Source organism: Coturnix japonica, chromosome 8 (genome assembly GCF_054131305.1).
Source record: "Coturnix japonica strain WE chromosome 8, WE-NBRP24, whole genome shotgun sequence".
Lineage (NCBI taxonomy): Eukaryota > Metazoa > Chordata > Aves > Galliformes > Phasianidae > Coturnix > Coturnix japonica.
The window spans coordinates 30,138,023-30,163,832 of NC_140670.1; the positions used below are offsets into that span (position 1 = coordinate 30,138,023).

The window sequence follows — 25,810 nt, forward strand, 5'->3', positions numbered from 1 at the left end:
ACTATTTAGAAAGCAGATCCACAAGAATTTTTCCCTCCTTTTCATTTAATAGCTTAAAATAACACTGGATGCCTTCATTTGCTGGACGAGAGTCTTGTTCTTTGTTCATTGTGGACTTGAACTATTGCTTGCAACAAACATCATCCTTTTTTCTTTATAGAGTTTCCAGATCCTAAGTACCAACCAAGAACTTTGCAGGGAAGGAAAAAAAAAGATTTACAGTATATTAACCCTCAAATATATATTTTATATATATATATTTTCTTTAATAAATGAAGAGTTTGATCACCCAAACAGAGAACAGATGCTATTCCTTGTCATTTCAGGAGGAATTCATCTCAGTCCCATTTTCTCCCCTGAGCTGTGTGCATCCCACCCTTATCTGGGTCTCTGTAGTGCCTCACTATGGCGGCACATACAAAGGCCTTTAGCAGAAGAATCAAAGCTCTCTGCATGTCTGTACAATTTCTCAATCATCTGTTCCTCTACATGACAGAAGTAAGATTTTGGGGGCCTCTTTTTTTTGTCAGTTACACTTATCTAATGGAATACCTGATGTGGAGGAACTAGACCAGATGTGAGAGGCTTCTGTGGGGAGGTCTGGAAGACATCTGGACTGCAGTCCTCCAATGGGTTCCAAAAGCATGCGGAGGACCCAAAGGTAATGCATCTGACTGATTACCTGTAAGGAATTCTCTTCACCCTTGAGACATGCCCAGGGCCCTGGCTACGACTGCCTCTGGCTATTCATCCATTCCTCCTATCAGCCCTATATTTACTAACATAACTCTCAGCTCACCTTAAGAGAAGCCTCCTTATCTGGGCTGAGCAGAACACTTGGGGAAAAAGGAGTGCATGTGAAAGCCAAATAGGGCATTAGGCTCAATAGTAATGGCATAGGTAAGGGAGTATTTGCCTCCAGATTTGAAATAACTTTTTAAAGAAAATTTGAACTTATCCCTTTATATGACAGATGTTTTAGAAGCACCCAGATAGTAAAGCAGAGCCATAAACCAGTCACTATAAAATACAGTCTCTGAGAAGAAAACATAAGAATACTTTCATTTCTGGGAAAAGATGGTTTTCAATTGCTCTCATTTCAAACACCACATCTCCCAGCACACGACGATGATGAGTGCAATCAGACAGCTTACAAGAAATCTCAGATGTGTTGGAATCGAGAGCTACTTGGCCTCACTCTCTATCCTCTTATCAACTGAATTTCCATTGAAATGAGGCTGAGGAGGAGACTGTTTCACTCTCCAGAGTTCATATGAAGAAATGAGGGAAGGGCAAAAGTGATGACAGCAAAGGCCACAGAACTGCTGGGTCTCCTCATGGCCAAAGAAAAATTTGGAAGTCAAGTTGGGTCTTTTGGGATTCCCCATCAGGTTCCCTTTCAGGTTCCAGACAGAAGAATCAGTCTTGCATAGCCAACAAGAAGTCAAGAAAGGTACAACATTTGTGATAACATTTGGAAGCGTGAAGGGAAAAAAAATAATCCATGTACTCAGACTCAAAATTGAGCATTAGCCTGCTTACATCTCCTGGAGATATCGGAGTATTGTAAATATGTACATACCAGACTTGAAACATGGCCATCAGGCAAGATAATGAAAAAAGATCTTTTAAATGATTGCCCACTTGGCTAAAACATTCTCATTACTGATGTGCTTACATATCTTGCAGGAAGGTTGCTGAATTCACATCAAGCTGCTAAGACATGGGTGCTCACATCCTGTAGCACTTCTCATAAAGTTCAGAAGGAACCAAACAAGGGCTGGGGAATATGGGGATGATTCTTCAACCTAAGGGATGAAGAGTAAGAAATCCTGACCTGATAATTATGTTGGTGTCTGTACTCACTAATAATGGATGAAATAATCAGATATTCAATTTCAGCTATGATTAATAGTTAGTGGAGGTCACTTTGGTCTACTATGCCAGCTTTGTTATGACCTTTTGCTATATCAAATCCCAGTAGGTGCACTGAGGCTCAGCCTTGCACAGAACATGCAGTGAGGGTTTGCAGTTCACTTACGTGTCCGAATATGAAGTCATTCATTCTTCCTAATGTAAAACGTGCTTCTCCAACTCAGAAAGATCAGTATTTTGTATAATTTTTTTAGAAGACATTGTCGTAAGATATATTTTACAATATGTTGAGCCAGATTCCCATTTATAAGACAGCTCCTTTAAACACCACTTCAGACTCAGAAAGTCATAATACAGCCTTTTGTTTAAGAAAAATGATGTATTTCACCGTGGAAAAAAAATGAAGAATCAAAACCTTATCTTGTCTCCATTTATGTGATAATAACAAGGTACATATTCTTACTTCCCAATATCAGTCTTATCCCATAAAAGGGACCTATTTTGGATATAAAAGAGGACTTGGATATCTATCAATCTCTAGAACGTGCTTTGTAATTTAATTCAAACAGAGACAGAGAGATTATAAACTACACTAATTATTGTAAAGATGCTTTAAATGTTCCTCACACGCTTCCACTGACGTCTCCATAGGCACACTGACTCTCCAAGTCACCACCTGGCATCTTGTTTTTCTCACTTTTTTGTTGTTGTTGCCATCTTTAGCTATGGGTAAAAAAGAGAAACGCTTTTCCTTTTACACCTGTCAAATTGATTTAGCACTGCCTGTTGACTGCACGGAGAATAAGATGCCTCACTCCTCTCTGGTTGTGCTCCAGCTCTTCCAACACACAGCAAGCACCCACAGCGTCCTGTTATTTCCCTTATTTCCCTTATCTCATCCCGTCTTCTCATCACGGCAAGGATGGTGTTTTCAGGCAAGTTTTAGAGAATCTGCATTAGAGACCTAACTGCACAGATATGATGGCTACAACCAACCTTGAATGAAATCCAAAGAGACTCCCTTCAACTCATGGCTTACTGAATTAAGAAGAACCAAACCATCCACTAAGATATCTCCCAGGGAAAGAAAGATTTAAGGGTGACATGTCTGCACCTAACATGACTGATTATTACTATCACCTCTGTTTTCTCTTGAAAAACATCTGAGCTGAGTGAAGGTGATGGGGGTGTTTTCCATGGGTAATCATTTGATTTTAAATTTCAACTGCAACAGAGCTTCACTTGCTTTTTTGTTCATTTTTCCCATAAATAAGCAAAAATGGGTGTTAAGGGCATATATCTATACATTTACTTCAAAGATCTGTACGCTATAAAACAAGCAATAGTGCAGGATATAACCTCACGAAGGCCAGATCCATTACATACTTAGCATTATTACATTAACATAATCTCAAGAAGCTATTTTGTGTGAATATGTCAGCCACATTTCAACTCTGTTCCTAGACAGCGAATCTTGCAGGAGTCCATTTCTTATATAGACAATGAATTGGACAAGGCTCACTCCAGGAAGAAAAGGCTCCAATTATAAAAATTCAAGAAATTACTTCTGTACCATACCTTCAAATTCCATTACTTCATCTTTTTGATAGCTTCTAAGCTCACCTAACTGACAGAAGTCTCCCTGCCAAAGCCAAAAAATAACTGAGATTCAATTGCGAACCTTTGGAGTGACCCCTCTAACCAGCTCACTGAGCGGAGAATAACATTAAAAACAACAAGAGTGAGCTCAGATAATGAGTAACTCATAAAACCCTGGCATTTCAGGAACAGGTCTAGGCTCAGGTTCATATTATTAAAATCTATTCAGTGAAATCATCCTTTTTCTAAAGAGCTATTTTTTCACCTTAAAAATTAGTTTGAATTCAGAGAAGCTTACTGGGAGAATTATCATAGAAAATGGTTTTCTCTAGCATAATCAAATGTGTTTATTCTACATTTTTTTTTCTCATGTTATATTATTCATTGGAGCTGTGGTTAATCAAAAAGATTTGGCCAATTTTGAAGGCCCTGCTCATTATTCATTCTTAGTCATCTTTGTCCTCTTTTGTTGTGACATTCTTTAAAGGATGGGCTCTTAAACAGAATGGTTCTGTTATATTTCTACGTATTTCTAGAGGAGAAAATAGAAGTTGATAGATGAAAAAGCTCATTAAAAGCCAGATGTTTTCAGCTTTGCTTGTCACATCTGGCAATTAGGATATGACACACGTTATATTAAAGTCTATGGGAAATATTCCAAAGAGAATCTTGGTCCTATAAATTCATTCTTAGAGCTTGCTAGTCTAAGAATTCTAAGCCAAAGTTTTAGGTCACAGACGTGCTCTACTTTTGTCTGGACTTCTCAGGAATGGGAACTAGCTATGAGGCTGAAGACTGAAGTTACCAGTGGGCTAGATAACAGCAACACTGATACTATTCTTGGTTTCTATATAAGCCACCTACCATGGAATAGCCTTCACTCACATATCAGCCCCTGGATGCAGTCATCACCTCTGACTACTCTTACCTCCTCCTTGTGTTCCCTAACCACAAAGCCTGTACCCCATCCCCCTTGAGCCCCAGCTGTATTTTTGGCTACTGCCTCATCTCCCTCCTCTCCATCCACTCTGAGCTCCATAACACATTGCCTAAAGCCACTACTGGTAGTGCTCTCTGCCAGACCCCCACCAGCCTCCCGCCCTGCCTGGCTTTCAGCCCTGGCATTCCACTAAAATGCATCTTGCCAACATTCCTAATGACTTCTTCCTCGCTGGATCTCTGAGACATTACTCCATCTTCAGCATACCAGCTAAGTTCAACAGGCGCCTTCAAAAAACTGACTTTGATGGCTCTCTCTGCTCCTAGATTTTTTCTAACCCTCAAAGGACACATTCAGCATGCCTACCCATTTTAAATGTCCCCTTTTCCAGTTCGGTCTTATCTCTAGCTAATCCCACCCCAAAACACAGTTTTGGCAACCACAAGCACCTCTTTCTTCTATATTTCCTTCTGTTCTAGATGGAACTTGGGTGTATGTTGGAAACTTTTGCTTAAGTACTTTCAGTTACCCATTCAATGCCTTTCATCTCTTCTCCAGAGTGAATAAGTTCACCATTTAACTATCTATAAGACCACAATCTAGTCAAGTTTTTAACTTCACACCCTCCTCAGATATTCATCATCATTCTGAATCAATCAGCAGGCTACCCAGGGAGGGGATGGAGTCACTGTTACTGGAAATGTTTAAGAACCATAAGGTTATAGCACTGAGAAAACCAGTCTCTGGGCATAGTAGAAGTGGACTTGGTGATCCTAAACGTGTTTTCCAACCTTAATTATTCCGTGGTTCTAATAGCTTTCCAGTTTTCTGTAGTTAACACCTTTGTTTCAGTTTTTCTTTTTCACTGACTCACTGAATTCTCCTTAAGCCTTTATCACCTGGTATCAGTAACACAATGGAAAGCTCAGCAATGATAGCAGAGCAGCAAGGTCCCAGACTACAGCAAAAGAGAATTTGCTTAAATACAAAAGCTGTAGGCGCAGAAATAAAGGAAAAAAAGCTGCCTACCTTCAGAAGACCTCAGGTATGCAGAGACCTCCAGCAAAATCCCCTTCCTTCCACTGCCAGCCCTTAAATGAGAGCTGGGAAGGGGTGGATCCTAGCTCTAGCCCTTCTGGTCACTTAGCTGCCTTGCATGCACCTGAGCTTCCCTGGGTTGGCCCTGCCTTCCCACCAGGTGCTCCATCACTGCTTCAGGCCATGACTTAGCATTTCCACTACAGTATCTCATGACATTGGCCATGTCATCCTCTCTTTGCCTTCCCTCACTGATGCCTCCTCAGACATCAGCTGAGCAGTGATTTCCCCCCAGCATTCCTAACTTACTGCCTCTGATAGGACATGCCAATGAAGGCAGCTTTCAGCACCTATCTGGTCAAAACCTACCTTTGTGCAGCTTTTTGCTTGGGAGGAAGCACCTCTCCTTGACCTCCTTTCAGACTGGATTTAAACTTCCTTTCATCCAGGTGCCTCATAAAGCCTGACAGAAAGCAGAGTTCTTCTGCAGGCTCATCCTCCTGCTTTTCATGATGATGAAAGAAACCTTTTTTATTCCCAGCTCTGTCTTCTGGGAGCACAGACTGTCTTATCTCAGATGCTGAAAATTGATACATGGTCCCACTAGATCTTGACCCATGCAAGATATACAGAAACAAATCTAACAACAACAGAGAATTGTGGTTTAGACAGAAGACAAATCACCAGCACAAGGATGATTTCCTAAGTCAAATTTGTTTCCTAGGAAGAACTTTGGCCGACGTTTGGTACATCCTCATGTTCTCCAGTCCCTGTGAACCTGATAGGTGGTCTCAAAGAAAGCTTTGTAGATGATAATTTGGAAAGCATGGTATAATCTTAGGCTTGAACAGATATATGGAATAGGGCGTCTTTAGCATTGCCTTTCTAAAGTCATTTCATAGCTATGCTAAAAAGCAACAAAAGTATAAAGAAATATATAATTACAGAGACAACTGTGGCAAATTCAAGCACAATGGGGGTGAGGGTGGGAACTGTTCAGCCAAGATCAAGAGCAATATGCAGCATTTAAGCATTTATAAGCAGTGTTCGCAGGCACCTCAGCCCCATAAACCTCTATGAGGTTAAATTTTGGCCCATGGGCAGCCAGAGCCGGTGGGGATTTACCACCCAGGTGGTGGCTGAGATGGCATTTATTAAACTCTACTGAAAAACTCATAAAAGAAAAACATTGATGTTAACGAGACTCTTTCCACTGATTTGAATGGGCTTTGGATCACGGCCTAAACAAGCAGAGATGGAATTAGAAAACTGAAATACGTATATACAGAAACCCGTCAATCCGACTGTTTACCTTCCAGGGATGACCTAGTACCATTTCGGTTATGAGTCACCTGGAGGGCAAGAAAGCAGCCTGATGTGTTATCTGAAACTTGTATTTCACAAATACTGGTTCTTAACTGTACTTTATTTTAAAAACAAAAGCAAAACACAGGCATTGCAACCCCACTGATATACATAGAACTTTTCCTACCATAACATCGCACAGATTGAAACGTTTGTATTCTCACACTCTTAATAATTATCTTAAATAAGCCAAGCCCATGTTATCAGCTATGAGCTGCATCCTTCAGTCTTCAATATTTGATTTCAGCTTTGATTCAAAGCCTGGGCTGATCAGTACCAGCTGCTCAGCCAAAGGGCAGATCACACGTCCCCGGCCCTCCGCCTCCTTCATCCCAGCTCCAAGCCAGCCTATTGTTTGTTACAAATAATTAATCCCACATGCCCCAGCTCCCAGTGAGCCTCACAAAAAGCAGACTTTTGTGTTTATTGCATGTCCAGTAAATTAATTCCAGTTCTGGATACACGTATAAACATATGGTTGTATACACATACAACCATATACACAACATGTACACATATTTACACAGCCAGACTTGTAGTTACTGTTCATGGCTGTTTGGTTATCACTATAAGTATTTCTATCTGTCCTACTAAAGGGCCAAATGTGAGAAATTATGGGCATGTTTTCTTATTTAGTCCCTTCTGTGTGGTTCCAGATGTACATGTATTCACTTCCAACTGATACCCAATGACATGGCATGGAGTTTTGATGTCCTTTCACTGCCTGGCTGAGTTGAGCTGAACACAGAAGTAAAATCTCCATGAACTCAGAGTCAGGTAGATTGGAAAGAAAAAAGCAGAAAATAAGAGATTAATCCTGCATGAGTCCGTTGGTTGGTGCACAACGGAGTGTATTTTGGGAGGGTTTATGGAAGGTTTGTTTCAATTTTCTTATTCCATCATTTCCCACGTATAAAAGGAACGTGATTCTATCGTGTTAGGAAATGACCATATTCAAAATGCCTGTAAGACCTCAGTTTGCTCTCCCAGTGGATAGTGTTGGGATTTCATGCTGCTTTATCTACAGTGCATTAAACAAACCAGGCTGGGAAGGGAAGAGTGATGCACAGTGAAGGAGGATGATACTGGTACAGCTGCTGCTTCTCTGTACCTGCAAGGTGCTCAGCTAGATAGACGCCTGTTTGTGTTGATGCATGAAAATCACCCTCATAGATTATAAGCCATCCTCATTGCTGCCACTGGGCATTCTGGAGTAGATAAGAAGCCACAGTGCCAGGAAAACTGGGAAAAAGCCAACAGGAAAAGCAAAAGCAGAGCTGAACTCCAGAATATTCACCTATAGGTGGGAAACTGGTGCTGTCTCTACTCTTCTGAAGAAGAGCAATCCCGGTACCTAAGACAGTAGTTTAAAAATCCACTGTGCCCAAGATTAGATAGAAAATAAGCAGCATTTGAGACCAAAATGCTGCTGGGCTGGGATGAAACCAAGGGTGCAGATGTCTCATGTCACTGCTCCCCCATAAAGGCACTTTTCCTGCTCTCATCTGTGATCTCTGTCTGCCCCACAAACACCTTCAAGATTTCAGAAACCGTATTTCCTTATCACTATTTATGATTGTAAAAGCTCAGATCTTTGTGATAAAAAACTGATTTCTATCCGTGTTAACCTTACATTGAAAATGACTTAATTTCTTTGTTTTACAGGCTGAGAACAAAACTGAGCTGTCCGTGACTCGGTCTATTTTCGTGAATATCCCTTTCTACATGTCTTCCTCTGGAGGGCTTTAAAGCGAAAGCTCAAAGAAAGTCACAACTATAAACAAAATCAGCTGAGGAACTTTTCTTACATTCAAATGACCAGGAAAGAGCGAGGTGAATCTGTCCCTTCTCATTTGCTCATAGGACTGCAGCTCTCACAACAATCCAGCTGTCAAGTGCAATTAAGAAGGAAAACCATCGTATCTAGAGTGCAAAATAACTAATGTTAGCAATCCGAAAAGTCTTCCCTTGACAAAGAAGGAGTTAAAAAGCCTGTAAAAGTTCTGAAGAGCCGTTCAGCGGGATATTAAACACAGTGCATTGCCACCATCACCACCACAAGCATATTATTGTTATTAGCACCAAGACTGCCATTAGCAGAATATTCATTAATGTTATAAGTCACAATCAGCATGAGATTCAGAGCCTCCGAGCTCTGGAGGAGGAGGTGGAAAGTTACCTGGTGGAGGTTCAAGAATGGCTTTTCCTTTTTTGCTGCTTTTCTTCGGTTTTAACTCTTTCCTGCTCGGTTTGAACCCTGGCTGTTCCTCTGGCTCTGAAGCACGGATAGTTCCTTCCTCTCCGGGCTGCTCCGTGAAAGTAAAATACTCTTCACCGGGGTATGGAAAGGAGTAATAGTGATCCCTGTTGCTAATCTCTTGCAGGTAATAATCCTGTTCGTCCATGGGGACAGCCCAGGACAGACTCCCCAGCACGGCCAGCCCGAGGGCACAGAGAACAGGGCACAGCTGAGAGGAGCATAAGCTTCTCTTTCTAAGGGCAATCATCAGCTTTTAGTGCAAAAGCAAAGCCCCCAGACTTTATTTGGCAGGAGGGGAAGCAGAGAGCTCTGGCAGGGGGATGAAGAAACCCGTCTGCAGAAAGTTCCTTTGCTTGGGGCGAGTTTGCAGGAGTTGTGCAGCGTGACGGGACAGGGCTGGGAGGGAGGGAGGGGGCAGGCGGGATGCATGTGATCACCGCGCCCGGCAGCCAGACAGACGGATGGACGGACACGCTGGGGAAGGCAGGACAGGATGCTGGTTTGGCAGGTGTGACCTCCTGCACGGCACACGCTCGCTGCTTCCCTTTTTGCTGTCGTTGTTTTCTTCCCAGATCACAGCTCTTGAGAAATCCCCTTGCAGTTCCTTTAGTCGTCCCGCGTGCGGCTGAACCAAGGGAGCATTTATTCAAAGAAAAGTGAAGTTGGCAGCAAGCCTTCGCCTCCCAGCAAAAGAGTTTTTCCATCCATGGGAGATGCTTTGCAGGATGGGGTGGGCACTCTGAGCCCTGGGCAAACGCTGACAAACCATGTATCATGGGACAGTGTCTCATCACCCTCATCCCATATGTGATGGATTATATGCCTTTTTGCAATATGTTTTCTTTTAGCATCCCTCTCCAGCACAGATTTGAGCTTCCCTGGTTGCCCCGAACAATGTAACTACACACAGAGCATGCACCCACTTATGAGCATCTCCTGGGGCACAGGGGAGACAGGCCAAGAAGGACATGTTTCATTAGTAGCCATTTTCCTCACTCTTATTGGCAAGATCAACTGTTGTTCTCCCTAAAACATCTTCCAAGCAGATTAGGATGCACTGTGCTGGCAGCTGCACACACGCAGCCCAGTGTTTTTAATGGAATCAATTTGTCTAGGAATCAAATCTTATCTTTCATCTTCTTCATACCTCCAAAATACCCGTCAGTGCTGAAGGAAACACGCAGCAGTTGGCTCACGTGGAATATGAATCCTCACTCCCTGTGTTGAAAATACCAGCTTATATTTTCATCATGTGTATTGTATTTCTTCCCCTTGCCCAGTCGTGCAGGAGAAAGCATTACGTCTGTTACTCCACTCTCTATTCTGCCTTTTCAATCACAGCTTGCATATGCAGCCCTCAGTCCCAATATCTGAGGGCAGAACACGGGCTACAGGAAACGTGCAAAGTTTTGCTACTGTTTGTAGCACAGCCAAACTTCAGCGAGTAGTATGGATTTCCACATCCCTACAGAAGTCACAGAAAACTTGGCTTTTCCATGTCATTATTAATGACCTACTTTTTTGGTAACTAGAGGAGCTTTGGCTGCAAAGTATTATTTAACTCATTGCAGTGGTCAAAAACGTTCCGTAGAAACTAAAGGCTATTTATATTCCCATGCAAAACAAGAAGTATTTTCATGCAAGATAGAGTCACATGTATATTAATGACAGATTGAGGAATATTATTTGGGGCAACTTTAAATTATTTGCTTTTGGCAGCTTTATATCTGTACATTTCAATAATGTATGTGTGCAGAGGTATGTATTTTCTTTCATGCACATCCACTGTTCTATGATATGATACCTCTTCTATGGAGCCAACCTTTTATTTTAGGCATTTTATCTAGTCGTATCACATAATGGGTTATTTCTTACCCACATTTATGTTTCTTAAACTTCACTCCTTCCTGCTAATTTGTATTTCCTATAACTTGGTCAGTATACACAGAATAGACCCAAGAAATGGCCACTGCTGCTATGGGTACCTGTAGTTCTGCCTCTGCTTTTAGGGTACCCATGCTGCAACCATAATAAAGAGAGCCTCTGGGCAGAACTTAGGTATTCTGAAGGAAAAGTAGTTTTCAGCCCTATTTATTTATTTCTTTAAAGAACGGCCAACATCTTTGCAATATACAACTCCTAAGAAAAGAGATGTTTTTATTTCTTAGAGCACCATGGGAGTATGGAGTTCACTGAAATCTCATTAGCTGAGCCAAGAAATATATCCAGCCTAAGAAGTTCTGCTCCCTACTTTTGCCTGTGAATTATCACAATAGCTTTTAAAAACTTGAGTTGATATGGAAGGAGATAAAGCAAGCACATATTCTGCAGAATGACTGCAGTTCTCCATATCCTCCCTCCTGGAATAACGCCATGACCATGTTTAAGTCATTCTACAGTTTACATTAAATCTTTGTTCTTCTGCAGTGAAACAAAACACGCTGTTATCAGCAAACAAGCAGGGGTTTCCCCCTCTGTTCCCAAAAAGTATTTATTTACAATGTTATGGCTTTTCCTCCAAGCCATGTACTGTGAGCCAGCTCCAACACTGCTGGGAAAGGAACCCTACCAGCTTCCCCTGCCCCAACAAACTGCACTTCTCCACATTCCCTATCCTTTGAGATGGTTCTTCCCAACTTTTGTTTCATTGATACCAGTTTCAAATCATATGACTTTAATAATGAAAGTGGGAGAAGTAGGCTTCAGCCTTGCTTCCTCCTGCCTGCTTCCAACAACCCTTCAAGGAGATCTGATTCAGGAACACATTATTGCTGAAAGATGGTCAGAGTTGTATGCCTAAGTGCTGTCCTGGTCCACACCCTCCATATTTATACTACTTAATGAACATTCACACATTCCTTCATTAATTCTTCAAACTGGACAGTGACACACATCATTTTTTTTTTCCTCTAATTGAATAAAAGCTTTGTGGTTGGAAACAAAGATGAAGAACCAAGCATCTCCCTTCCATTCCTGTTCCCCGATAGCTTCCTGAGGTAGCACATAAGGTTTCTATAGGCCTTGGCAATAAAACAAGACTAAAAATAACTTTTTCTCTGAACACCAGAAAGTTTCTGTCTTTCTGTACCTTAAATCTGTAGTAAATCACAGAGAACAGAGTGGAGGAAGAGAATAGAATTAGTTTTTAATCAGCCTGGTGTTCGTTTCCACATAAAGCATTTATTCCTGCAGTCAACAAGGTCATAACATCTCAGAGGAAACAGAAAGCAGACACTGGGAACAACAATGTAAACTGCATTTAGTGTTCATTTGTTTCTTGAGTGCCCGTTCCTTATGTAGGTAACGGAGAAGGATAGTAGTTTACCCATTATACCCATCTGTGCTGCATCCGGCAGCATCCAGGCAGTAGCTGGCTAGATACATAAACTAGTTCTTATACAGAGACATTCTTTCATTGTTGAGAGGTGTGTGATGTGAAGCAAAATATCATTATCTTACTGGGTGGTGACTATCAGAAACATGCAGGAACTGAACTTCTTGTCTTCTGAGAGCACCAAATAATGGCACAAAATATGAGTGAAAAGCAGTCCCTTATGCCCCCCTCTCTCCTGAGCAGGCTGCTATTTTCTTTATGAAAATAGACTTTAAAGTAAACACATGGCATTAATGAAAGCAATTATTTCTTTCAGAAATTGCTTATTTAAACTGGTTAGTAATGCAGTATGTGTCCTGCCTGGGGAAATCAGTCCAACGTATTCTCTTTAACTTTTCTGGTAAGAACAACATGACCTTCGGGTAATCATTCAGCATATTGCCTTTGTGCTTCTGTCTGAAGGAGCTCACATTGCCATGGAAACAAAAGTTCCTTGTTCTCTTCCACTTCCTCTTGTGCTATGATATCATTTTTGCTATATGAACCCTTTTCTTAGCGAGAATGGAAAACGTGGGATTTTCATGTTTCAAGCATCCCAAAGTCATCTTCAGTGACAACTCAGTTCACTGCAGAAATGCTTTGTCTCATCATCTTTCCTATTCAGGGTTATTCAGATCAGACACATTTACATCAGGCCATTTGTGCTGGAGAAGTTAAAACTCCCTGCATACTTTTTCTAGACTTTTCCTTTCCCTTCCACACTGAACGGTTGAGAAGAAGCAGCATTTTGGGACAACATTAACCCATAAACAAAGCCAAAAAGAATTCCTGGTATTTTTGTAAGGAATGCAGTTGTTCTATTATTTTTTTTTGTTATGGGAACTGCATTTCTTCATGCCCCAGAAGGGCTGTACACTTCATGTTGACAACACATTGCCCTGGGATTTGGCAGCCACTGCTGGGTCTGGGCCAGCAAGATTAACACTGGAAAGGGGACTGAAGGTGATGTCAGAAATCAGGAGTCTGTCATATTAGCAGTAAAGATAACCAACTTTTTTCTAATATCATTACTTCTTTTGCTGATTTCTCTCTATTTGAAAGACTGCAAGTCTGCATTAATCAACAGTTTCAACTAGAGTTGTTTGTATCCATGAAGCTAGAGCAAGTTCTACATGTCTTTCACATTCACTCTAAGACTGAGCTTGCATTAAGGCCACAGAGATGTCTGGATGACAGCAATTTAATGGAATAGTAGGAGAGAATGGGAAGAAATGCCCTGCTTGTAGGTAATGTGCAGCAGGAACAGCATTTTTGCTTTACTTATACAAAAACAGCCACTTCCAGCAAATTCCCATGGACCTACCTGCCAGCATTTGAATCTCAAGAAGTAATGACTCTCACATTTCTGTCTGGTATTTCCTGGACCAAAACTGCTGTACGTGTGCCATGCGGAGTGTGAGCAGTATGTTTAACACATCCCAGGCAGCAGCAGGGAGATGCAATGTGTTGTCTGAAACCAACTCAAGAGCCATTACTCCCTGGGATTTTGTCTGTATCTGCAGCCTGAGAAGTCATGAACAAAAATCCACTGGGACTGAAGGCAATGAATAAATGTAACAGCCTTTGTCATGCTAAACAAACAGTGCTGGCAATGGTGACCTCACAAGAGTCCTTAAAATTCCTGTATTTAAGGATTTTGTCTTTGTAAAGACAATACCAAGGAATTATTCCTTTCAAATATGAATAGTATTCATGGCTGCGATCCATTTGGTCTAATAATGCATGATGTAATACTTCTACAATAACTATGACCCCACAGAGCTTCTATCCAAGCCTGGATTTGGTGATTTTGGTATTTATAGCTGCTTTATTTGTATGAAGGTGAGAAGAGCTGATTTTGTTCATCTTCATAATCTTGTATTTTTGACAATATGCTGTGAGTACTTTCTGTAATGGATTCACTTATTAATTCTTGTATTTTCAATGTTTTAATGTGAAAGAGTCTCTGAAATGAATCTTCACTTGTCATACAGTAGGCATCAAAGATTCATGTCAGACTTATATTACTGGATATGACAATATAATTTCACGGCTGTGTAATAAACTTGTTGGAACCTGACTTATAGCTGTTAAAAAAGGACTTGTGCCAGCATGCTTGATAAAGCTGTTCAAAAGGTGAAGTGATCAGCTCTGAAGATGCAGTGAAGCTTTAAGGCGATGCAGATGTTTACTAATATGTGGCATAACATAAATTATCTCAAATCACAAATGCACCACTCTGAAAAATACATCAATGTATTTCTCCATGGTGATCCTGGGCACTGCCAAGGACACAGGATGGGAGAAAGGACAGGGCTCTGCTATAGCAATCACTGCATATTTTCAATGTAATTCCTGACATTTCTTTAATCCATCTTGAGTATTTCAATTCCTAAAAAACTCTGGGAGAACAGCCTCTCCTTTTTCCTCTCTCTGAACATTTAGACCACAAGATCTCCAAGGAATGAGCCATCTTTGGTCTGCCCTAGCCTCAAGGGCAACAGAGATGTATGTACCATAATGCTTCTCCAGATTCTAAGACACCACCTACTTGCACCTACCCTAAAATTCAGCGTTGCACCAAGACTTGAGTACAGACTTTGCTACCAAGACCTCCATTCACACTTGGTGTTGTGTTCTGCTTCACTATATGTATCTGTTGCTCAAGGCTCAGCTTCTGTGAAAGGTGCAGAGAATTCACAGCAGTTTTGAAATGAGGAATTGGAGCTCCTGTCTGCACTGACAGCAAAGCTGGGAATGGGAGAACTTGGGACTGGACACTTGTTGAGCTTCAGGGCTGGCTTCTGATTTATGGAGGTCTAACACTGCCCTGCCATTATCTTCCTTGGTTAGCTTCACAGGTGGTTTGAAGCGATATTAAATGCTTTGCTATTTCTGAATATAAACAAGCATTTTCAAACACATTCATCATCCAAGTTTCATTCTCTTCAGCTCCAGATTACTTACAGGGAACATCACCAAAGCTTCTTTGCCAGCAAGTGAGGAGAAATGAAAAACTCTCTGGAGAACATTGTCGTGCACTCAGATATTTTGGTTATTTAATGCTGAGTGATAACTTTAGGATTCAAGGGTACTTTGTATTTTAACTGGGACTACAGTCTTATGAGGTCATGATGCACAAGTCACAAACACTCATCTGAAACCTGCGATCACACCTACAATGTTACACCCTTCCTATACATCTGGATGACCTCTGACAAATCCAGATTGTTACAGAAGCACAATTTGCCACACTTTTCTCCCTCAAGGCCCACAGAAGGTGATTTTTGTGATAGAGCATTTGGAAATAGTTGTCCCATTGCATTGCACTGTCTGTCCTCTGGTCCTCCCAGACCACATCTATCTGCAGTGCCTTACCCCTAACAACGCTCAAATCCCTGGTGGATTTCATTCCAACTGAACATAAAAGCTAAATTCGCTTCACATAGCATGAAAACCGGCTAATGGTTTGCAAACAGCCAAGCTAGGAACTCGAGAAGAAAACTGCACTGTGAATTTAATGATTTTCTGTTACATTTAGCGAGCTGATTTACCAACATACAGACAGCTTCAGAACAATCCAAGCACACAAATCCTCTTGCCAGGATGGCAATTACAGAGTGTGGAAGAGAGCCAAGAGTGCTTGCTCCGGATGGAGGAGCAGGAGACATGAAGGGAAACCAGACTGGCTGTGATAAGCAACCAGAGGCATCGAGTCATTACAGAGGGTCACAGGATGGAGACTGAGAAGGAATCATGCTCAGTGCCCTCTCTACATACACACAGTGCCAGCTCAGTTTTAATCCTTCTAAACCAGCCTTGTTCTGAAGATTACTATGACCTTCTTGTTGCACTGCCCCTGACCAAGCCCACGGACCTGACCCATGTTTTGAGTCTCCTCCAAAGGAAAATCCACCATCCATACAGGGAGGTATCACTGATGTTTCTGGCATGTCAGCATTCCCAGTAACATAATACCAGCAGCAACAAGCAGGGAGGAGAGCAGAATGCCCAAAGCTCTTCTTTAATGAGTCTCCAGGCACATACGCAGCACATCACCAAATGACAGGGAGCTTCTGTGGCACATTTCATATGAACCACATAAAATCCATCTTATGTGCAGAGAAAGGAAGAAACTTCACTTGCAATTCAGTGAAGCTGCTCTCTGTGCAACTTAGGTCACAGCTAAGAATTTCTGGTCTTTTTAACAGCTATGAGTATGCACCATGATTAGTTTCTTTCATAAACTAATACGAATGCAGTCTTTGGTACCTTCCCTGATTTATTTATTTTTTTATGATGGGAAGAAGCAGAGGGCCCTGGAAGACACAACTGGTTGGCTCAGCAACAGTCACCACCCCTACGTGCCCCTACGCACATACAGCAATGTTCTGCAGGGCAACATTAACTGAAATCCACTCAGACAAACTAAATGTTTCCCAACATTACATTTTCCAGCGTGGAATGTTTCATGTCATGAGATTTCCCATATGCACATCACCTGCAGCATCCAGAGCTGCACAGCAATCTGCCTCTGAGCTAGCTGAGGGCCAGCACAGCAGGGAGAATAGATGCCACGTGCTTAGAAAGTTCTGTTGGGCTGCATTATCCGGGTAGTGGAAAATTAGCTTCAAAAGTCAGGGTCAGCTGGAGGAGCACTTAGAGCTTCTTAGTACATGGTTTGCATCTAGTTGTGATCCACCATACATACCAGACTAATGGATTGCAGTGCAGCAGCTTCAGTTTCACCCTCTTTTATCTTGGAAAGTGTGGGTAACATTATTAAGAGCATTTTTTTTTTTTTCTGTAAATAATTTGTATGGGGAAGCCAATACTGTAATTACAATGGAAAATATTTGTTTCATGTTATTTCGCCCAAGCATTCATAAATTCCTCCTGCCTACTTGGTCTGAAAGAAAAAATTACTTATAAGGCAATGTTTTAAATGCACTGGAAAACACCAGAAGCTTAAAACAAAAAGAGTAAAGCAGAAGAAGGCAAAGGCACACATTCTGGATAGAAAGCTCAATGCTACAAATGGTCACTAACATTGAATAAAAACAAAAAGCCCTTTCAATTTGGTGGTATGGTGGTGGCATCTCTTGGTTTAAACTTCATAGGTTTTAGTACTCTGTATAAATAGCATCTTTTCCCTCACCCATCTACTGCAGCCACTCAGAAAGAAAAGCCATACAGAGGTTCAGGTGCCACCCACAACACCATCCCAACATGAATGGCCTCATGCAAGAAGCTCCCAGCTCCAATTCACAACAGTTCTCTTCCTCTAGAACTCTAAATAAGATGACCTATGTTATAAGCAAGCATCACAATGGGATAGTCATACTTCTGGATTACAAATAACATCCTGCAGTTGCACTCCTATAAATCAAATACCATAAAGCTATTATCTCAAGGAATCAGGAGCCCACATTTAAATCCAAGGCCTACCTTTAGCTCATCAGTGCTTTGTGACCGTGACCACAATGCTATAGTTCTTGTGTCTCACTTTCTTCATCAATTCCCATCTGAGGTGTCCAAGTCCAGGTTAGGGGGAAGCTCTGGGCAGCCCAAGCCAATGGAGAGTACCCAGCCCACTGCAGGGAGATTGAAACAGAGCGATCTTGAAGATCCCTTCCAACTTAAGCAGCTCTATAATACCTTCTTAAACAAGTTCCACCTCCCAGTGGAACATGTACTGCATGTGTGCTAATTTATAATTGTAAATGAACTGTATGCAGCTGTATACAATTACTTAAATAATACAGGCATTAGGAAGCCCATCTGTGCTAACTACTATGGGAGAAGCTGGGAGCACACAGGTGGACTGTGTTTGCTAGCATATTGCTTTAGAGATCCTGCTGCTGTTTGCTCTCAGTGCAGGGATGTGAAGGAGAAAGGAATAGAAAAGGAAAGCTTAGGAGTTTTCAGAAAACTTCATGGTTTCTGAATATAGGATTCATATCAGAATAGGATCATGTTTGTACAAACTGCACTCCTCATAAGCAGTTGGATCTATCAATGTTGATTTCTTGAATGCACCTGCTCTGAATCACTGTCATTTCAGACTTCGGATTGGTGTCTGATTCTCTGCCAGCATTAGCAAGAGGTGATGCTGCTCTGGGAACCTGATGGACAGCACAGTGTGCCCCAGGCCATATGGCCCCAGTGTGGTCAATCAGCTCTGTGGATGGGGCAGGCTGATCTCCTTTACAGGTGCTGCTAATGAGAGTTTCAAAATGAGGTCAGGGATTTGGGATTTTGTCCAGAAGAACATGCAGCTGATAATGATGTGCAACTTCTTCCAAGCTTATTGTGAGTTCAGACTAATTCTGAGGAATGAGCTCCTGAGCTGGATGGCAAAAATTGTTATAATTGGATTTTTAACTCCTCTCACGGGAGCTCAGAGGAGCTGAGTGGTCTTGGACAACAGCTGTATTAAAGCTCTTAGAAATGCCTGTTGACATTCTGAGAGGTTGGTGACATAACGCAGCTTTCCTTCTACGTGTGTTGGTGTCAACGTTAGTAATTAACTCTTCTGTCTGTGTTTCTCTCTGATGGTCAGAATGGGTTAGTTTGAATTGCTACTGTTACAGCCCGAAATAAATGCAGATCATAATACCAAATAAATTGCAGCAACAGCCAAGCCAGCCTTTGAGTATAGCACAGAAATGACCCTGAGTTATTGGTGGGAGAGTGTGTAGGTAGATGGCTGTTTAAGGAGGATTTTTGCTTCTGGGTTCATTCTTATTCTGATCACAGCCCCTCCTGCCCAGACCTGCTGAGTGCCCCCAGCTTGGGTGCTGTGACACATCCAAGACAACGCATTGATTTAAACCATAAATGGAAATGTGGGAGCAGATCATGTCGTGTGATGGAGACTCACTGCCAGTCATTTCAGACCACATCACTATTCCTGTCAATTTCCAAAACAGTTAATGTGGCTGCTCAAAGTCTGCATTAAACAATGAGTTTCCATCATTCCCTTCATGTTGCTGTAGTGTTCAGTTGTGATAATTATTTTTCCTTCTTTTCAATTTTCAGTGTTTCCCCCCCTCTTGTGTCGGTATGTTATTGCATAATGTCTCTGGGGTTTCACCATATGGCCATCAGTGGTGTGGAGCTCCCCAGCTGCATTCACTCCCTTGCTGATTTTTCCCTGGGCTCCATTGGCCAGGCTGAACAGAGCTGCAAAGGCTGGGAAGTAGCTGCAGTGCAAAATCAGGCCAAAAAAAATCTGCCTCTAAACCAGAACAGAAACTATGGACATTTATACTACATTAGAAGCCACTGCAATAAAAATGACGATAAACGATGTTTTACTGTGACCGAGCTACTCACGATGTGCTTCCCCACATAAATTCTGTTCTATTTGTGAAGAAGCCAGCTCAAACTATGGCCTGCTCCTCTCCCAGAGCATGGGTAATCTGTATTTCATACAAGGAAAAGACGTGTGGGAAAGGAAGTCAGCAGTGACTTTAAATCTCTGCATGCTCTGTGTTCTCTGTTGCAACCCAAGGAGTCTGGCCAATGGGAAGAAAATTTATTAGAGGAAACATTCTGGCAGTATGGATGTAAAAGCCTAATTAATTAAGAAAACAGGCTAATTAGAGAATCAATCTGGGATTTGATGACAATATCCAGAGCACTACTAAAACTGATCGCATGTGCGCAATTAACATGCCGTGAGGTTTTGGGGCAATAATCTGTAATTCTGAGGTCTCCCTTCACTGTCAGGCAAAGGTGAGGAAGGTCCTGTGAGTGGAGTATTGAACAGATCAGCTCTCAGGCATGGATTAATGCAGGAGGAACTGTGAAATAAGATCCACGGAGATACCTGCTGTGCCAGTGACAGAGCCAGGGGCAGCCCATAGAGCTCGAGGGACCCAATTTATTTTCAGCTTCTTGAACGTTTCCTTGAAATTATCTCAGATGCGATGGATCCAACTAAATGAGATTGTACATAAATGCTCATTACAATTAATAAAGAAAGCAGCTGTGAGAACTGCCCATGTTCATTTACCCAGCCTCCAGCATGGCCCATGCTGGGTCTCATCAGCTCCATTCACAAGGCATGCTGCTTCAGACTGCCCGTAGAAGGCTGCAGCACACGTGGCAATAAGCTGCTGAAAATGTGGTGTGGAGAGAACTACTATGTCATCCTGGCTGTCTATGTTAGCTGGAATGGTCTACCCAGCCCTGGTTTCCATTGAATGAATTTACTCAGTGCTGTTAAAACTGTCACATTGCAGCCACCACGGTGCCAGCCGACACGCACTGTGCTTTCCTCCTTCCTCTTCCTTGATGTCCCCTTAATGCTTATGGTGGGTACAGGGATACAATGCATCATGACGCATAAGCCAACCACTTTCACTCAGCAAAAGCAGAGCTTTTATTTAAAGTCTGTAATTCTAATGAGAGCCACATTTTTTATGAGAGCCGTGGAAATAAATTACATTTATAAAAGGCTGCAGTCTTTGGAATGCTGCTAGACTTCACTGAGTTTGCAAGCGCTGTCATCTTGCCTTTTAAAATCCTTTCTTTCTTCTACTCTGGTCAAAGTGGTTGTACGAGACACAGTCCAAAACAATGCTTGCCTTTCCTATAGGGATGACCACATCTCTCTATTCCAGCTGTTACTGTGCTCACACTGAAGGCAATGCCTAATGAATATCTATTTGCAAGTGAAATCTGAGAGTTAAAAACTTGAGAAAAGGAAAGAGGGTTGAAAGTATTTTCACCAAAATGTCAGTATTTGCAATGCCAACCCACGCAACTGTTGGCAATTTTAGAAGCATTTCAGAACAGAGCTGCAAGAAGGATGCCAGCATAAGAAATATTGCCTTCCAAAGACCGAAAACTCGGTTTGTCTACACTGTGCAACAGAGCACTTGACTGTGGGCTGGAAGTCCCCTGAGTGGAAGTAGGTTTCCAACAGCAGAGGGCTCTTTTGGCTCAGCAATGGCCAGAATTATCAGCTCCAGTAGCTGAAAGCAACTGATAAATAAAAAGCAGAATTGGAATGAGCTGCAAGTTTTTAATGGCAAGGCTAAGATTTACTGGAAAAACTTAAGTGGTAACAGATGTAGTAGAGAACTGAGAATGTCTTTAAAATTATGAATTTTGATGTAGAAATAATCTAAACAATCTTTCTTTCTAGTCTCGGTTGTGCAGTACGTCAAGCTGGATAACCATAAAAATCACTCCCAAATTCACAGCTTCTCATTCTTCTACGGGCAATGTCATGACATGAGGAGCTGGGGTTAATATGATTCTAATTTTTAGGCTTCATATGTTGCTGCTCTAGAAATTTGTTTTGATGGAAGTGTTGTCCACAGATTTTTCACATCTCAGTGAGTTCCAGCTATGCAAGTTCACCAGCTCGGCGTGTTTACAAAGTATTTGGAAATCCCATCTGAGGCTTGGATTTAATATTTGGAAAGAAATCAGAGTAAAGTAGTTGAAATTAGCTAACTTACTGTTCTTGGTCAGTGTAAAATGATACTTTTTTCCCATAGGGACATGAAGTTGACATTACAGATCTGTAATTCAGTAATCAAGTCATGCATTTTTTACTCCTGAGGCCACTTTGTGTACTCAGGATCTTGGAAGATAAGAGCGGAAATGAACAGATGTGCATGTAGATGTGCAGAGTTTACACGCTTGTCATGGCTGAGTCGATCACTGTGAAGTGAACTAAATGATGTGCGTAGCTATGACTCTTATCTTACTAGGTACGCTTTATATACTCTCAGGAGGAAAAGCATTAGGGAAATGCCATGTTGTATGTTCCATCTAAACAGTAAAAGGTGCTTCTACTTAATGGGAGTCTCCACACCACTTTTAGAACAAAGCTTGCTATTAATGGCTGGTACTTCATGCCACTATTGTCTTACAATAAACTAGATGCCCTGTATTTGGTGCTGAACACATTATTATGAATTGTGATTTTTATTTTTTTTTCCCAGTTCTGAATTTACTGCTGATATTTCTTGTAGAAAATTGCCATATTTCTCTGTACCATGTGAAAATTATAACGAGTCTCTGCTTAACCTGTGTCTGCCAATTGGTAGTTATTATAATGTTTAAATACACCAAAATGCTCTGATCTTGTATGCAACCCATATGGGGTCTGTCCATGGGATATATAAAATATCTGAATGGAAACTGAATACAGGCAACTCTCTGAAACAAATAAATAAATACCTTACGTCAAATCTTCTCACATGCCCTTGTGTAAACTGATGTTGCGTTTGCACTGTGTAACCAGATGTTACTACATAAAATATCTCCCAAGCTGAGCTCTTGCCAAAAGCTGCAAAGAGCCATTAGCAAAATAAGGAGTATTCTTGGTTTTTTCCTCCTATGAACAGAAGTTTTAATGTATTATCTCTTGCTCAGAGTGGATTTGGTCTCCTGAAAGAATAACCAAGTGATATGCATGCAACGTCCAGTGCCAGCATTTCCATTAGCCTTGAAGAGTGTTCATCCTCCTCATCCTGAGAGGTAATGTGTCCTGTTAGACCTTGGCCTCTGATCTGAGGCCCATGCAGAATCTTCTTCTCTTTCAAGTGCAAGAGCAAGTAAGCCTTCACACCCCAGACACCCTCCCTTCCCAGGCTATAAGCTATGAATGCATGTCTCCAAAGATGAACAAGTTATTGGCCTGCAGTCGGGACGCAGACTTTTCCTTTCCTGTTGATCTATTCAGTGTATGCTTTCAAGCTCGGTGCTTCTCCTTTCACAGAAAGAGATAACATCAGGAAAACTGAAGTTCTCCCATTTTAGAGCATTTCACTGTAGGTGACCTGACACCATAAACTGCATCTTTACGATGTACTGCAGAGCTGTGTGCCATGTTTACATGGAGGTCAGCCCCAGCCTTCAGCCTTCCCGTAACAAGAGGCAACTTTCGGGAACAGAGCTGGAGAGTTTATAGTCGACTTGAAAGGTGATTCTTCCCATTCTGTTTCCAAGGGCCTCCTTTAAAAACAACAGAAAGACGTGGAAGTAAAATATGGATGTTTGTGGATATCTCTGCCGTTCCAGTGCCAGCAGCTTCTCAGAGTTAACTGCTCCTTTTGGAAGCATATGATTTGCTACCATTCACATGTGGAGATGGTTTAAGCAATTAGAAGAAAGTGAGACGAGAACTGTTCTGCCACGTTCCTTTGGAGTTCATTGAAATGGCCCTTGACGTACAGCGTAACCGACCACCCACTGCTAGGAAATTCAATCAGAATACAACATTATGGTGAAAAATTAACCTCCTAAGGAGCACGCTCAGTTCTGTTGGGCTGAACAACGTGAGGAGTATCTCTGAGCATATGGCTCCCCTAAGATCCCCATTTAAAAACAATCTGAACTGATTGATGAGAGAAATTAAAGGGTACATTTAAGCATTTCCTACAGCTGTTGAAACAGAAAATTATTTATTTAGATTTTCCCTATAGGAATATAGGTCTGAAATCTCTATATGGCTTCCAGCTATATCAGCATGTTTTTCAACATGATCAGCAATAGGGGCATAAGGCCTGGGTAATGCTAATCCTACAAATGCTGTTTTCACTCCCCCATGAGCTTCATTCACGTCCACTGCCAACAGACAGCAGGGCCTGTCTTCAGAAAGGAAATCAAAATGTATTTCATATTAGTACTGTGCTACTATTTTATTACCGCTATCAATATCACAAAGATAATTATTTCTGGCCTTAGATCTGGATGTAGAAGCAAATCAAACCATCAGATTGTAGCTGCTGGGTCAGTAAGGGGTAGTTCTCATCTTTTTAGGATTTTTTAGTCACTTTTTGCTAGTGGTGTCCCTGCAGTTATGCAGATAATTGGGAACAGCAGATTCCAAGCCAACTTCCAACCTACACACTCTGCAGGGACCATGAATGCGCTGGCTTTACAGCCACTACAGATCACCATCATTGTAGCGGTGCTGGCCAGTGCCTTGTAATGCACTACAGAAAGTTCTTACAGCAAAAGGGTCATTTGGCACACAGATGTAGAAATCACCTTTTAGATCAAGTTCACACAAATTTTCAGTACCTCTTAATGAACTGCCTCAACACCTCATCAGAAAAGCAGAAAACAGGATAGAGGTGCAGACATAGAGGCTTGTTAGATCTTGTCAGTTTCCTTTACGTGCAGGATAAAAACTATCTTCAAGTGCACTTCAAATTAAGAGATGTTTCCGCTCAGTTCCAGATACTAAGATCAAAATCAAGTCTTGAAGTGATGATGATAGCAGCTCCGAGATGTTTTCTTGTTTCTTCAGTTTATCCATCCAGTCTTTCTCTTCTATACATCTCACCTCTTTCTTTATCTGCCCCAACTCATTGTATTTCTCTGTCCAAAAGGTACTGTATGCAAAGCTTCTGTGTAACACAGAGCCTATACAATGCCTAAAGCTTTCGTAGCTGACACATGACACTGCAACCCCCACTGTAGCTCCTTAAGAACCATCTCTAGAAGTGCCTTTGCCTCACTTGCACAGTGTGCCAGTCCTTTGGGCACTTTTGGCTTGAGTAGCAGGATGATTGTACTGAAGATGCTGAAGTCATTTATGACACTGAACTGCAGCACAAAAGAGCACAGCTTGCCCCACAAAATGTTAAAAAGAGGGAGGGAAAAAGAACAAAAAGAAGTCAGTGTTCTTAAACTGGAAAATATGTTGCACTGCTTCTCAATGCCATCCTGCCCTAGCGTTGTCCCTGCTGCTGTACATTCAGCAGGTCTGGTATCCTGACTTCCTGATTAATATCAGGAAAATAAGAAATCATGATGTGTATTCTAGCATGCAGTGCAAACAGCGCCATTTCCATCAAGGTACCTTTCTTGCTAGCTTGTTCCTATGGTACAAGTAAAGCTGCTTACATGGGATTGATTGTAAGTAGAGCTGACTTGAATCATTCATGCTGTCTGAGTGATTAAAATTCTCCAGATGGATCCTCAAAATAGAAAGGTCATATAATTAGTCTCCCTTTAAGTGCGAAATTCTTTCTTCAGGGTCCATTTGCAAAATATAGTGTAGAATGTAATACATCTATGTATAGGTCAGCTTGCAACATCCCTGTGTCATAACACTTCTTAGCTTCAGAGAATGGTCCCAACTTAAGAGACAGACGCTTCACACTCACTAATGCACAGAGCTGTTGTATTTCCCTGTCATGTTTATGAATGCCATGCGAGCAATGAAGACTCTTATTATAAAGGTGTTAAGTAAGAAGCTTAATGTTTTGTGTCAGATTTTCAATCTCATTTTTTCCTTTCCTCTAAGTCTCCCCTAGAGTGCCTTTAAGAATGTATCTATTTACTTATTTTTTAACTGGATGGCGGTGTGTTGGTTACAGATGCA

The 25,810-nt window shown here is 41.6% G+C and overlaps 1 protein-coding gene across 1 annotated transcript in view; it reads right to left on the reverse strand.

The window, feature by feature from the left end:
* The window catches only part of CPXM2 (carboxypeptidase X, M14 family member 2), a 61,051-nt gene extending 51,521 nt beyond the window's left edge, over positions 1 to 9,530 (reverse strand). The window contains exon 1 of the mRNA XM_015867589.3: positions 8,997 to 9,530. Within this exon, the coding sequence (XP_015723075.2) occupies positions 8,997 to 9,324 (328 nt within the window). The 5' untranslated portion in view covers positions 9,325 to 9,530. The remainder of the gene's footprint in view (positions 1 to 8,996) is intronic.
* Positions 9,531 to 25,810: the final 16,280 nt, after the last annotated feature.